Source organism: Carcharhinus amblyrhynchos, chromosome 10 (assembly GCF_965287045.1).
Source record: "Carcharhinus amblyrhynchos chromosome 10, sCarAmb.v2.hapA, whole genome shotgun sequence".
Taxonomy (NCBI): domain Eukaryota; kingdom Metazoa; phylum Chordata; class Chondrichthyes; order Carcharhiniformes; family Carcharhinidae; genus Carcharhinus; species Carcharhinus amblyrhynchos.
In genome coordinates, this window is record NC_137333.1 from 24,418,838 (window position 1) to 24,434,002 (window position 15,165).

Below are 15,165 nucleotides of genomic sequence, written 5' to 3' on the forward strand. Positions count from 1 at the left end.
AAATGTGATTTATATTTCTTGTTTGTTCTTATTTGCAGCTTTGGTCTCGGCGAAATTTTTTCAATCTGATTCGTTTTTGCCTAGTTACAGACACCACAAAACCCCTATAAGAAAGTGCCGAATTCAAACTGATGTTGAGAAAGACGTTTGTACACTGGAACTGGATGGAACTTCTCACAAGACAACGCCGTTCCTTCACAAGACACATAATATCAGAGCTATTGGTCTCTCGAGTTTGTGTAATGAGTGCGCGGCAAAATACAAGAAAAATGCAGCGTTTTAAAATGTTTAAAATCAAAGGGCTGATTATAAGGAAGAGTTTGAAACAATTATGACTGTTGTACATTTGTAGTTGATTGTACTCTTCGCATTTTTAGTTTTGAATTTTCAGTGAATATAAATCTCTGATTCTGGAACATATATAATATTTACAATTGTTTCAATTCATTTGCAGTCACATTTTCAAGAACATAAGGATAAATTATTCGAACAAAACGATGTCCTCAAATGCAACCGGTGTTTTTTAACTGCAAATTTCCACGCAGGCAAAATACCAAGGGCATTCCTCTCGCCTCTCAGGCTGATGCTTACATTTTCCTTGGTTTCAAATGATTTGATGTCGCGAAGGGGCAGTCTGTCTGAACGGGGCACCCAGTTTGCATAAACTTGGAGCTCCTGCTGCAGCCAGTGGGTGGCTCTGATGTGATGTGCAGTACAGTGAATGGTTTGCTGGTGGAGGTAGCTCTGCTCACTCACTCGCCAGAGAGAAAGAGAGGCGGGCGGGCTCTGGCCACTTGGCTGTGGAATTGTGTCCCGGAGCGCGAGCCATGTCCGTGTAAACACTCCGGCCACCTCATGCTGACCTCTGCCGGGGGCACGTGCTGGTTGCCGCTTTCCTCGCTTCCGCTTTTCACATCTCTCCTCTCCGGAGTCGGCTTCATAACCTTTTAAACTTGTTTTAAGATTATTTTAAAAACACAACAGCCCGGGAAATAGGAGCGACTTCAGTCGGGTTGGGAGGAAACTCTGCTGGTTCTGGCCAGTTGAATACACCTTTTGGCTGCTTTGAGTTCTGAGAAGAGAGACGTCAAGTCCGAAGGAGCATCTTAAGGAGGTTAAACAAACTTTGCCGAAGCTCCGGTCTGTTGGGGCTGGGTTTTTTTTCGGAGAACGGAGCTTGGGGTTGAAGATGAAGGGCGCACCTTGTGTGAGTGCAGCTTTCTTGCTGCTCTTACTGGGCACTTTGGAAGCTGAACCCAACTGTGAGGAGGTAAAGAAAGTTTTCCAGATGCGGCAGATCGGACCCTCTAAGTGGCTGCCAGCGACCCCCAGATCAGGTGATTTTAAACGTTTTAATACGCTGCGTTCCACTGTACATCAGATAAAAATCGGTGTACCGCTCAAACTGTCCGCGAACATGTACCCATTTAGAATGCCATTTAAAGATTAAAGGTAGCTGGATATTTGTGTACACTGCTTTATTTTACATGCTTGGTCCCTCTAACAAAAGGTGCATCTTATATGTCGTCCAAGCTTACGTTAGATCACTGAGTGAAAAATACAGATACTGTCCAATTAGTCATGAAAGCGCATTTAAATCTCCTACACTTCAGCGATCTTACGGTTAAAATATGCGAATGGCAAGAAATCCCATGACGGGATTGCTTCAAGCCAGCAGTATCGTTTTGGACTGGTGAGGAGGCTTAAAATATGAAATGTTTTCCTCTCTTTTTCCCCCCTGCTGTTATGCCGTAAGTTTGACAGGAGAACCTTATCACATGCATTAAAATAGACTTTCTGACAACGTTCCGGCAGCGGAGTAATAGCAGCCCCGAATCTACGTTGGTTTAAATTCCGTTATTTTCCATACACGATATTAATTATATTTAATTAGGGAACCATACTAAATGGACCAGTTGATAAGTAATTCCAAGGACATGATTTCATTGAAATGTCTTTCTTATCTGGATTTTACACTATTCGATGTTGAATATGAACTTCCAAAAGGCATTTGGGAAAGTTCACTGTGGTATTTACAGTCGCGGTGTGATTGGAAAGTTAACTAGAGGATAGACAACAGAGCCTGATGGTAAATGTTACTTTTTAGGTTGGAACAAAGTGCAGTTATGTCAGCCAGGGGTCAGTGTGAGGATCACTGCTTTTTTTAAATCATGGACATTAACGATCTGAGCTTGAAGTATACACTATAAGGGATAATTTCAAAGTTTGCAGATGAGAGGAAACTTTGAAATGTAGTAAACATTGAGGAGGGTAGTAACATCCTTCAGTCAGGAAGACTGAAACAGAATGATGAATAAGTATACACATGACAGATGATATTTTAACAGAAGTGTGAAGGACATGCTGCCACTGGCAGCTCTCTTATTCATTTTGTCCTTTCACAACTTGCTGTGATGGGATTTGAAGTTGCCTGCATTGCTTGTCCAGCACCATAGCCACTGGCTTCCTAACCCTATAATTGCTTGTCGTTCAAATAATATATGATAACAGATTCCCAATACTGATTTTTCAGTACATTGGCAAAAACTGTCCTGGCACAGTAGAGAAAAATCTTATCAACATCTTCCAATTATTCTGGCCTAGAAGAAAATGCGATGTTACATATTATATTGAGATTTTTTGCTATGAAAAGCGAACCACATATTCCATCCTTCACTGTTGACATCTCAGGTAATGACATATCAGCCTTTTTGTGGAATACAATTTTGGGCGGCATGGTGGCACAGTGCTGCCTCACAGACCAGGGACCAGGTTCAATTCCAGCCTCGGGTGACTGTGTGGAGTTTGCATATTCTCCTCGTGTCTGCGTGGGTTTCCTCCAGGTGCTCCGGTTTCCTTCCACAGTCCAAAGATATGCGGGTTAGGTGGATTTGCCATGCTAATTTGCCCTTAGTGTCAGTGGGACTGGCTAGGGTAAATATATGGGGTTTTGGGAATAGAGCCTGGGTGGGATTGTGGTCAGTGCAGACTTGATGGACTGAATGGTCTCCTTCTGCATTGTAGGGATTCTATGATAACTAGGACAAATGAACAACATTGTGATAATAGTGGAGGTGTGGGGCATTGTAATTATGAGCTATATCTTGAAAATAACTTCAGAAATCTCAAAACAATGATGAACGTTAGTGAAGATAAAAGCTGCGTTGAAGGACTATTTTACTCAATTGTGCTTTCTACGCTCATGCTGGATTGGCGAGAATTGCTGATCATTTATAAAGTAGTTTCCTTTTAGGTTCTTTCTCCCACATTTTTAGGTTTCTTTCTCCCAGAATAAATTCTGAGTTGGATGAACTTGTGAAGAGGCACTCCCTGTCTGCACTGTGGGTATGCCCACACCACATTGACTGCAGCTTTTCAAGAAGGCAGCACACTACCACCATCTCAAAGGCAACTAGGGATGGGAAATAAATGCTGGCCTAGCCAGTAAGCCCATATCTGATGGACAAATAAAACAAATCTTGCAGAGGCCTTGAAATCTGATGAAATAATAGCTGTCTCTGGTTGACATTGACTCAAAGTACTTGGGAGCAGGAGGCTGCCGACAAAGACAGCTAGCACATTGGAACCAGCAATCCGACCTAAAATCTCCAAACAAATGTGAGTTTCTGAAGAAGGTGCAGACAACGGAAGAAGTCTGTGTATGCTAAAGCCCCAACAACACAATTAAAATTACACGAAGCCCCTGAAATAGATGGGGTTCCAGTGCAGATCTGTTATCAGAGAGACGATGTGACCCTTTATGGGCATACACACCTGTTTACAATGTGCTGAGAAAGAATGCAGTGGGAGAGAGAGTATCAGGACCTTCAGGATGTAGTGATGGTCCCCCTCTACAGAAACAAGCGATGGAGTTCTGACTGTTAAAGCTACAGAGGCACCATTTTACATCATAGACAAAATCTTGGCCAGAATGCTTTATATACTTGTTTGGAAGGTAGTAGTTTGATTGGGGTCTCTCCAAAGTTTGTCATTATTCTCCGTCATCTGCACAAAGGCCAGAATGTTCAGGCTGAACAGAATGGAGTCCTCTCAGACAGCTTCCCAATCTCCAATGATGGTAAACAAAGTTGTGTTCTGGCACTGAATCTTTTCTTTAATTTCTTCAGTAGTCTTCAAGAAGCAAAGTTAGATTTGGCAGAAGACATACCTATCTGCTTTTGAGCAGACAGCAGTCTCTTCAACTAGTGCCAACTACTGCAACTACTGGCACATACCAAATCCACAGGAGAGGTAATCGTGTAACTTTGACTTCCTAAGGCTTCTGGCATACACAGAGGAGGTGATCTGCTCATTGTAAACTGTTCCTTTGAGGCAGCAAATGCCTTTGGCCTTTTTATAAGCCTAAAGAAAACAGTGATGCTGAAGCAATCACAGCCCCAAGGAAACTACTGCCCACTGCAGATCTACATTGACAGCAGAATCTTCAGTGCAGTAGAATACCTAGTTTGTTGCATTATCTCAAATGATACCACTATCAACAAAAATATAGACAACCAATTGCCCATGAATAAGAGCTTCTTTGGTCACCTCTCAAAGCATATCCATCAAAACCATTCATCAAGCATCTCTACCAGAACTCAAGCATATAGAGTGATTATCAATCTTTTGTATGGGTCACAATCATGGGCTCTGATAATAATACAAATACAATGCTGGAATGCTTCCATCAGCACTGTCTTTTATCCATCAATGGCAAAACTATAGTGCAAACAATGAAGTCCTCAGTAGAGTTAGGATTGAATGCATTTTCTTGAAAAGCAGAGGTGATAGTAGATGCCTTAGTGATTATTTTCCAAACCTCGCTGGATTCCGGGGAAGTGCCAGAAGATTGGAAAACGGCTAATGTTACGCTGCTGTTTAAAAAGGGTAGCAGGCAGAAGGCAGGGAATTATAGGCCGGTTAGTTTAACGTCTGTTGTGGGAAAAATGCTTGAATCTGTCATCAAAGAAGAAATGGCGAGGCAGCTTGAGAAGAATTGTTTGATAGAGCAGACGCAGCACGGATTCGTTAAGGGGAAGTCGTGTCTGACGAATTTATTGGAATTCTGTGAGGATGTGACTAGTGCGGTAGACAGAGGGGAACCGGTGGATGTGGTGTTTCTCGATTTTCAGAAGGCGTTTGATAAGGTGCCGCACAAAAGGTTGCTTCAGAAGGTTAGGGGGCATGGAGTTTGGGGTAAGGTGTTAGCGTGGACAGAGGATTGTCTGTCTAATAGGAAGCAGAGAGTTGGTATTAATGGGTGCTATTCGGATTGACGGTTGGTGACTAGTGGAGTGCCCCAGGGATCGGTGCTGGGGCCTCAGCTATTTACCATTTATATAGATGATCTGGAGGAGGGGGCTGAGTGTAGGGTGTCGAAATTTGCTGATGACACAAAGATAAGTGGAAAAGCAAATTGTACGGAGGGTGTGACAAGCCTGCAGAGGGATCTAGATAGGCTAAGCGAGTGGGCGAGGACCTGGCAGATGGAGTACAATGTTAGCAAGTGTGAGGTTATCCACTTTGGCAGGAATAATAGTAGGAGGGATTACTATTTAAAGGGCGAAAAGCTGCAGCATGCTACGGTGCAGAAGGACCTGGGGGTCCTTGCGCATGAGTTGCAAAAACCCAGCCTGCAGGTGCAGCAGGTGATCAGGAAGGCAAATGGGATGCTGGCCTTTATAGCTAGGGGGATTGAATATAAAAGCAGGGAGGTCTTGCTGCAACTATACAGGGCACTGGTGAGGCCGCAGCTGGAGTACTGTGTGCAGTTTTGGTTGCCGCACTTGTGCAAGGATATTTTGGCCTTGGAGGGAGTGCAGAAGATGTTCACTAGGCTGATACTGGAGATGAGGGAGTTGAACTATGAAGAGAGGCTGAATAGACTGGGTTTGTACTCGTTGGAGTTTAGAAGGATGAGGGGGGATCTTATAGAGACGTATAAGATAATGAAGGGGATGGATAGGGTAGAGGTAGAGAGATTCTTCCGGCTCAGAAAGGACAGCAGGACTAGAGGGCACAGCCTCAAGATAAGGGGGGCGCAGTTTAGAACGGAGTTGAGGAGGAACTTCTTCACTCAAAGGGTGGTGAATCTCTGGAATTCTCTGCCCGTTGATGTGATGGAGGCTACCTCGCTAAATATATTTAAGATACGGGTAGGTAGTTTTTGGTAGGCAAGGGAATTAAGGGTTATGGGGAGAAGGCGGGCAAGTGGAACTGATCCACTTCAGATCAGCCATGATCTTATTGAATGGCGGGGCAGGCTCAAAGGGCTAGATGGCCTACACCTGCTCCTATTTCTTGTGTTGTTATGTTCTATCAAGATACTTCTGAAAGTATTCAAAGACTGATTATCGTCAGTAACGGCAAAGGGACATAATTGCCATCCCATCTTGAAGACCTTGGGCATATTTGCCTCAAGCGACCAGTGTATTCCAATTTCTTCTTGGAATATACAAAGAAGGTAGTTAAAAGCTAGCTGAGAGCTGCCCAGGGCCTGTGTCTGTCTGTCCATCTGTGTGTCTGCTGTGAGGAAGGCAGCTGGAAGTTTTTCACAGTGAAGGTGTGATGCCCCCGCAGAAAGGAAATAACCATCTTTTGCAGGAATATCAAAAATTCTGTCTCTGAGTGTGAATGTCAACCAGCCAGTGAAAAGGAAACAACTATCTCTATCAGACCACAGAACACCTGAATTGGAGAATCAACTACTTATCTGCAAAAGTCAACTATACTGGAATCAATTTGTAATGCCTACAAAGCTTCACCATCTACTCCTCGCAACTCAATGATTATTCCACATAACTTTTTATTTGTAATTGCTTACTGTTGGACTTGCATCTTATTTCTAATCTGTGTGAATGAAGATGCGTGTTTTTTTTAACCATTTCTGCTTTCCCTTTTGGTAACTATTCAACTTAATCTCTTGTAATTAAGAAAGCCTGGTTAAAGTGGCTCTTTTTTAAACAATTATTTGGTCAAGGAAAGATATTCACAGGAAAGGGAACTTGTTAGATTAAAATGTGTTGCTACCATTGAAGGGTGGATTGAATAAAGATACAGGGCCAGTCATCCATCCTTGCCTGGGCTTGTCACAATCCCAGCTAAACAGTGAAAAGTCGAGGGTTCTGCCCAGATCAACAACTTTTAGGAAACCTCATCTGGAGCTGGTTGTAACAAAATTTAAGCAAAACTATGAAAAACAAATGTATATTTTCTGGCATTGAACATCTTTTCTTATGTCATTAAAGAAAATGTACAAGAAACAATGATTTATGTAGACAGTAGAAATTGTGGGTGTTTGTACTGTTAGAGCTACAGTATTAACTACTTCTATGAGCTGGTATTTCTCCTTTGTAAGCTAAAACTTCTAGTGATATAACTGCTGTTACGACTGCTGCTGTGTAAACATTTCCCAATGCATTGAATCAACAGAAGAATTTGTTGATGTTCTTTTCTACTGTACTCTAAAGTGAAAACATTCTTTGGTCGGCACAGATTGATAGAGAAGTAGAAAATAAATTCTTAAGGACGTGCAATTGTCACAAGCAGATGTCTGGATCATATGGGATTCTATTCAGAAGGAATATAGTTCAACATGTAGTCCAACTCAAGGTTAATATAGAAGTATTGTGGAGTAAGAACAGCGGTTCATTGTATTGTAGAGGGGATGGGGAGGAAGTAGTCCAGGGATGTGGGTGAGAATTATGTTTTTATTAAACTTGATAGTAGATAGAAAGAACTGAAGTTTGTGTGAGATCACTTCTGGGTTTATTTTTCAAAAAGTTTTGATTATTTCATGGAATTTGGCATTGCTGGCAAGACCAGCAATAGTTCCCCATTCCTAATTGCCCTTGAAAAGATATTGGTTAACCACCTCTTTAGCTACATGGGTCTGCAAAGAAACTTGCAATATGACAATTTTAAAGATTTACGGATTATGTTGCCTCTTATTCAGGATGATTTAAAAAATCTTGATAGTTGTCAATTTGTATTAAATTGTATCACATTGTAGCAACTGATATTTTCTGATCTAATCATGAATTCTCAAACTTCTCAATATGGCATAAAGATTATCACCTGTTTTAACTTGCATTTGTTCTGAAAATTGAATGGAAGAATTTCTTTAGATACGCAAGTTTTTGACCTCTGTATTTTGCTTTTGTTTATTGTAAATGAAAATTATGCATGAACACTTTTGTCATCAGTTGGCACTAACTTGCCAATTGAATATTGATTATTTTTCTTGAAGTTCTTATAATTGGAGCACTGTCTGTTCTGAAAAATATCCAATTATGGACTCCATACAATGAATATGAACTTCAATCTTGGTTTTTGTAATCATGGGTTAAATAGCAAATGATTTTCCATGTTGCAATCTAATGTTGTTCAGAACATTATTTATGAACTTTTAAAAATCAGATTTTATAAAGTCTGAATCTAATTTGATTTCAGCTTCGTAATTTCCCTCTTATTCCATACTAATGGTACAAAAATGTATGACTCAGAGGAAATGCTTGGTTAGCTAATTAACTTGTAGTACAAATAAACAAGTAATCCTAAAATATACATTGTAAAAGTTTTAATTGTCTTGGTTGTAGCATTGAATAATTTGGATCTAGTTATGGGAACTTGCATAATTTTTGCTTGAACCAAGATGTATAGGATTGTGTGGAATAGCATATTCTCCTGGTTTTTGCAACTGAGTAAGAAATCTCACAACACTAGGTTAAAGTCCAACAAGTTTATTTGATAGTAAACACACAAGCTTTCGGGGTTTGCCCCTTCGTCAGGTGAGTGGAGAGTTCTGATCTCAACAGAGCATATAACGGCACACACAGTTTACAGAATACTGATTAGAATGTGACTCTTCACAGCTAATCAGTTCTTAAAGGTGCAGACAAGGTGAGTGGAGATAGCATTAAGCATAGGTTAAAGAGATGTGTATTGTCTCCAGACAGGACAGTAAGTGAGATGTTGAAAGCCCAGGCAAGTCATGGGGATTACAGATAGTGTGACATGAACGCAAGATCCTGGTTGAGGCCATCCTCATGTGTGCGGAACTTGGCTATCAGTTTCTGCTCAGCAACTCTGTGCTATGTCGTGAAGGCTGCCTTGGAGAATGTTTACCCGAAGATCAGAGGCCGAATGCCCGTGACCACTGAAGTGCTCGCTAACAGGAAGGGAACAGTCTTGCCTGGTGATTGTCGAGTGGTGTTCATTCATCCATTGTCATAGCGTCTGCATGGTCTCCCCAATGTACCATACCTCGGGACATCCTTTCTTGCAGCGTATCAGGTAGACAATGTTGGCTGAGTTGCAAAAGTATGTGCCATGTACCTGGTGGATGGTGTTCTCACATGAGATGATGTCATCCATGTTGATGATCCGGCATGTCTTGCGGAGATTGCTGTGGCAGGGTTGTGTGGTGTCGTGGTCACTGTTCTCCTGAAGGCTGGGTAGCTTGCAGCGGACAATGGTCTGTTTGAGGTTATGTAGTTGTTTGAAGGGAAGAAGTGGGGATGTGGGGATGGTCTTGGTGAGATGTTCGTCTTCATCAATCACATGTTGAAGACTGCAAAGAATTGATTAGCGGTAAAGATTCGCATTCTAATCAGTATTCTGTAAACTGTGTGTGCCTTTGTATGCTCTGTTTGAGACCAGAACTCTCCACTCACCTGATGAAGAGGCAAACCCTGAAAGCTAGTGGGTTTACTATCAAATAAACTTGTTGGACTTTAACTTGGTGTTGTGAGACTTCTTACTGTATTTACCCTAGTCCAAAGCCGGCATCTCCACATCATTTCTCAACTGAACCATAAACCATGTCTCTCCTTCCTTTTTCCATCAATTTTTCACTTAGTCTTTTCCTGAAGGTATTGATTCCTTTGGTATCCAGAGAAATTACAATGTAGAATTGTGTAGAAATTACTGTGTGCAGTTCTGGCCCCCTGATTTGTGAAAGGATATATTGGCCTTGGAGGGAGTACAGAGAAGGTTCACCAGGCTGATACTGGAGATGAGGGGGTTAGCTTATGAGGAGAGATTAAATAGACTGGGCCTGTACTCGTTACAGTTTAGAAGGCTGAGGGGGGATCTTATAGAGACTTACAAGATAATGAAGGGGCTAGATAGGGTAGAGGTGGAGAGATTCTTTCCGCTTAGAAAAGAAAACAGAACTAGAGGGCACAGCCTCAAAATAAGGGGGGGGGGGGGGGAGGCAGTTTAGAACAGAGTTGAGGAGGAACTTCTTCACTCAAACGGTGGTGAATCTCTGGAATTCTCTATGAATTGAAGTTGTGGAGGCTACCTCAATGAATATATTTAAGTCAAGGGTAGATAGATTTCTGATAGACAAGGGAATTAAGGGTTACGGGGAGAAAGCGGGAAAGTGGAACTGATCCACTGCAGATCAGCCATGATTTTATTGAATGGTGGGGCAGGTTCGAAGGGCTAGATGGCCTACTCCTACTCCTATTTCTTGTGTTCTTAGAAAAAGGCTATTCAACCCAATTAATTTGTGCTGGCCGTTATCATCCATTTGTTATTCCATGTGCCTGCTTCATATTCCTTTAGTCGCTTTCCATCAGCTACTCATCTAATTTATCTTAAATTTTGAGTTGGCTTGTATTGAAACAGCCATTCTGATAGGGCTTTCCACAGCCTCCCACTTCCTCATTTTAAGAAACAGACTTCCCCTTTTCTGTCCCAAAAATGATGGATGTGATCTTTCTGCCCCACTGTGCTGGTCAGAACATAGGGCGAAAACCAAAAAATCAAATTCACCCTTAGTGTCAAGTAAGTTGATATCTTCCCAACCACTTCTTCCTAGCACAAACAGCTTCAGACCCAAAGTAGATGAGACATCAATTTACATGTATTTGAATGGAATTCAATATTATTCATGAGATTGGCATGGCTGTTTCCCCCCTCCATACCATTCCCACCTCTCTGGCGTAACATCACACTAGCACAAATCGCATATGATCTATAAAAGTCTGGGTCAAATGCAGCAGTGTTGAAACAGAGCGAGGAGGTGAGTGCTGTTGAGCACCAATCCTTGGAGTGTGATGAGGAGTTCGCAGTCACTGCCATGTTGTGAGATGGAGGGCATACATGGGTTCTGGATTGTAGTGTGTTCATGCCGGTCTGGGGTCTTCAGGTTGGGCGTTATCACTGGCTTGGGGCTCATGTTGCGTGCATTCTCCCTGGTTGCGGACTGACCCTTGATGGGTTTCATGTGAGGTTGACTACCAACTCCACGAATATCACTCTGGTTTAGGGCCTAGCCTTTCAGGAGAAATGTTAGAAAACACCTCTACATGCAGAGAATGGTGGAGGTTTGGAACTCTCTTCCTCAAACATTTTGGTTCAGTTGTTAAGTTTAAATCCAAGATAGACAATTATTTATTGAGCAGGGGTATCAAGGGATATGGGCCTAGGGCAAGTGCATGGAGTTAGGCCACAGATTAGCCTTGATCTTATTGAACAGAGGAGCTAGCTTGAGGGACTGAATGACCCACTCCTGTTGCTATGTTCCAGTGTGTTAGCTTTGCCCTGTCTGACAAGGTCATCATGATCCTGTAGCTTGTTTGGGATTTTCCATCATCCTGTGGTCTCCTTTTCTGTTGAGTTCAGCAAAACATTGGGTTCACTGTGTTGGTGTTTAATAAGAGCAAGAGCTTTGACCCAATCCAAAAACTCTTCATAGGTAAGATATGTGGCTACAACACTAAGAGCCAGAAAGTGCCTGGTTCTGTTGATGCTGGTCAAAAATGCAAGAAAAACATGGATGAGGAGATTGCCAGAGGGAGGAGCCCTTGCCAAATTCCCAGATTTTAAATTTGAGGAACTGAAATTCAATGAAATCAGCAAATAATTACAATCTTCAGAAAGCATGCGACTGTCTCTTCTTCGTTCATGTTTCCTTGGACTGTAAACTAGTAATTTAATACATTCCATTGGTTAAAAAGAATTAAGTTATGCACAGCCAATAATTTAACCTAGGACACCATGACCAAAACCTTTTAGTATTGAATATCTCTATAAGGTCTCCTTGCAACATTTTATCCCTGAAAGGATAAACCCAGTTTCTACATTTTCATTTCTTTGCTGAAGTCCTTGGCTTTGACATCATTTTCTCGCTTTTTTCTGTATCCTTGCTGACAGTGACATCCCCAAGGTGCTCAAAACTCAACCGTAAGTTTCTGATTTCAGCATTACTTCTTAACATTTTTATTCAATTCCCAGTATTAAATCTAGGATCCTATTACTTTTGTAGCTTTATCATTTTGCTTTGAAAGATTTATACATTTGAATCCCAAAGTCTCTCAACTTCTTCAGTTGTTTTAAAGTTTTACAAATCATGGTGGTCTTTATTCTTTCTACCAATATATATCATATGCCATTTTGTTGCATTTGGTTTCATCTGAAATGGTACTCAAATAACCATATTTCTGTAGTTTTGTGCCATCTGCAGGTTTTGATATTGTGCTCCCTATACTCAAGTCCAGATCACTTTCATCTACATATGTATATATATGTGTGTGTGCATGTACAAGACAAAGTATACATATAAACGTAGTTATATGTAGAAGAGTAATAGTTCAACACTGACTCTTAAGGATGTCACTCTTTAAAACTCTAAAGCCTGATTATGGGGTGCGATGAATGACTCAATTTAATTTGCTGAGGCGCCTCGGGATCCTCAGAAGGTTCTGACATGTATGTTTGCATAGTACTTATGTGAGAAGTTTAAACTTTTGATTGCTGGTTTTACCCTTCCCAGATTGTTGTATGAGTTCCGACAACAGTGATATCCAGAACCACAGAGACTTAGGCTGTTTATGTTACACTCACTCTGGATTTTATATGGATTTACTTAGAGCATTATCTAGCAGATGTAGCCTGCTGAGGAATGCTGGTTGAAGTAAATCAGCTGAGTTTTAAATTTGACAGACACAAGTAGGGCTTTTTTAAATTGTGTTGACTGAAAATAGGTGTTCATGGAAATATGGATATCCGTTTAATTCTTTTAGGAGATTCCCAAATTTTTTTTGGTTTTGGAAGGGCTCTTCGATTTTTTTTAGGCATTTACGTCTACCTTTGATCTCTCTCCAGGTTATTCTTTTTTAAAAAAATGGCTATTTTCATTTAAATGTCTTAAATTTATTTCATTCAGTGTGGCCTTGATTTTAACCATGCCTGCCTAGCTGCAAGCAAGCAGTTAAAGTGAGAACTGGGCCCGATTCTATGCATTCCCACCCCTTGCTCGTTGTAACTCCAGAACTATCAAGCATATTGATAACCTGTTGTGACATGTATGGGCCTTATTAATATGTAAATATTGAGATCCAATGATGTCATTTGCATTTCAATATAATTTGAACTAGCGAATGCAGCAACAATACACAGTTGTAAAATCACCACGAAAAATTGGCACAACCAGAGTTTGAAAACTGAAGAGAGATAGGTAGATGATTGTTAGTGATTTCTCTTTGGTGTCCGACAGAGGGGACTTGTTGTTTCAGACTCTGTGCCTCCCTGCCAGCCTTGAGATAGGCCATAAGATGCAAGAACAGGAAAAAGCCATTCGGCCCATCGTGTCTGCTCCACCAATCAATTAAATCATGATTGATTTGAAGTGATAATCCTCAACTCCACTTCTCTGCATTATCCCCATAACCCTTGGTTACTTTACTGATTAAAAATCAATCTCAGCTTTGAATATATCTAATGGCCCAGTCTCCACAGCCCTCTGTGATAAATAGTTCAACAGGTTTACTATCCTCTGGGGGAAGAAATTCCTCCTCATCTCCCTTAAATAGGTGATACCTTACACTTGAGTTTATGCTCCCTGGTCCTAGACTGTCCCATAAGAGGAAACAACCTCGTATCAACAGGATCCAATGTGACAAGACTTAAATGGGTTTCATGATATTTAAATTGGGACTTCAATCTGGCTTTGTCTTGGGCACTTCTTTACTGTCCCAACTCCTGTCTGTTACATTCCTGCCTCAGATCAAAATTGTGGCTTGGGAAAAAAATTTATCTGTATAATTAGACTGTTGTAAAATTGTATTATGTTGAACTTCTGCTGTTTCTCTCCTGAAAGTAGTATTCTTTAGTTATAGTAATGCATACAACTTCACACTAACCCGTAATATCGAATGCTGATGCTGAATAAGGTTGGTTACAAACAAAGCATTGTGGTACAAAACTATGGAAGGCCTTTTACATACCTGATTCTTTTGCTTGTAGTAACTTCTGATTTCTGTTGTAATGTTTGAGTGTAATCTGTGCACTGTGCTAGAGGTCACTTATAATGCCTTGAGCAGAGAAAATAATTAAAAAGCACTTACTCGCCTGGCATAATTTCAAAAAGGATGTTAATGAATCTCTAAGGCCATGAACATTGAATCTTTGTCAGACATTTAAAAACATTAGAATACACATTCTGTTGTTCACAGTAGGAAAAAACAGATAACCTTAGATCCTGAGAAGAATAGAAAACTGAATATGTGTTATGTAAGTAAATGTGATGGATTGGGATAATTAAGTAAATTATATTTTACCCCACTAGAATACACAATATTGTATTTTTTTCCATCTTGCTAATATTGTTGCACAATATAACACGTTGAATAATGGTAGGCAACAAAATTAACTTGATCAGTTGTAAAATAATGTTACATATATGTGATACCTTTCTTATTTTTAGTTTTGTGTTTTATGTTGAGTGAAAGAAAAGATGAAAGTGAGTCTGTTAAAGGGAAGGGGAGGATGAGAAGGGCAAGTATAGGGAAGAAGAAGAAAGCAAGGGGATAAAATGGAGGAAGAGGAGGGCCTGGAGCGAGAAGCAGGGAAGGTTGTCAAGAAGGGGTGAAAAATAAGATAGAGGACTGGCAGGGAGGCTTAAGGTCCATAGAATCCAAAGAATCCCTACCGGGTAGAAAGACGCAAATCTGCTCATCGAGTCTGCATCGACTCTCCAAAAGAGCATTCCACCCAGGCCCACATGCAACATTAACCACTGTGACACTGTGTCACTAGGAGGGATGAAGGAGGAGAAAAGAGACACTTTCAGGAGGAGGAGGAACATGGAGGGCATGGTGGGGAGTGCAAGTGGGTCAATGGGAAAGGGAGAGGGTTGGAGGAGGTAAGGTGAGG

At 41.0% G+C, this 15,165-nt stretch overlaps 1 protein-coding gene across 3 annotated transcripts in view; it reads left to right on the forward strand.

Annotated features, from left to right (window-relative positions):
- The first annotated feature begins 780 nt into the window (after nt 1-780).
- The window catches only part of gpc5a (glypican 5a), a 1,078,596-nt gene continuing 1,064,211 nt past the window's right edge, over nt 781-15,165 (forward strand). For all 3 annotated transcript variants that reach the window (XM_080198140.1, XM_080198142.1, XM_080198143.1), the window contains exon 1: nt 781-1,337. In XM_080198140.1, coding sequence (XP_080054266.1) covers nt 1,190-1,337 — 148 coding nt within the window. In that variant the 5' untranslated portion in view covers nt 781-1,189. The remainder of the gene's footprint in view (nt 1,338-15,165) is intronic.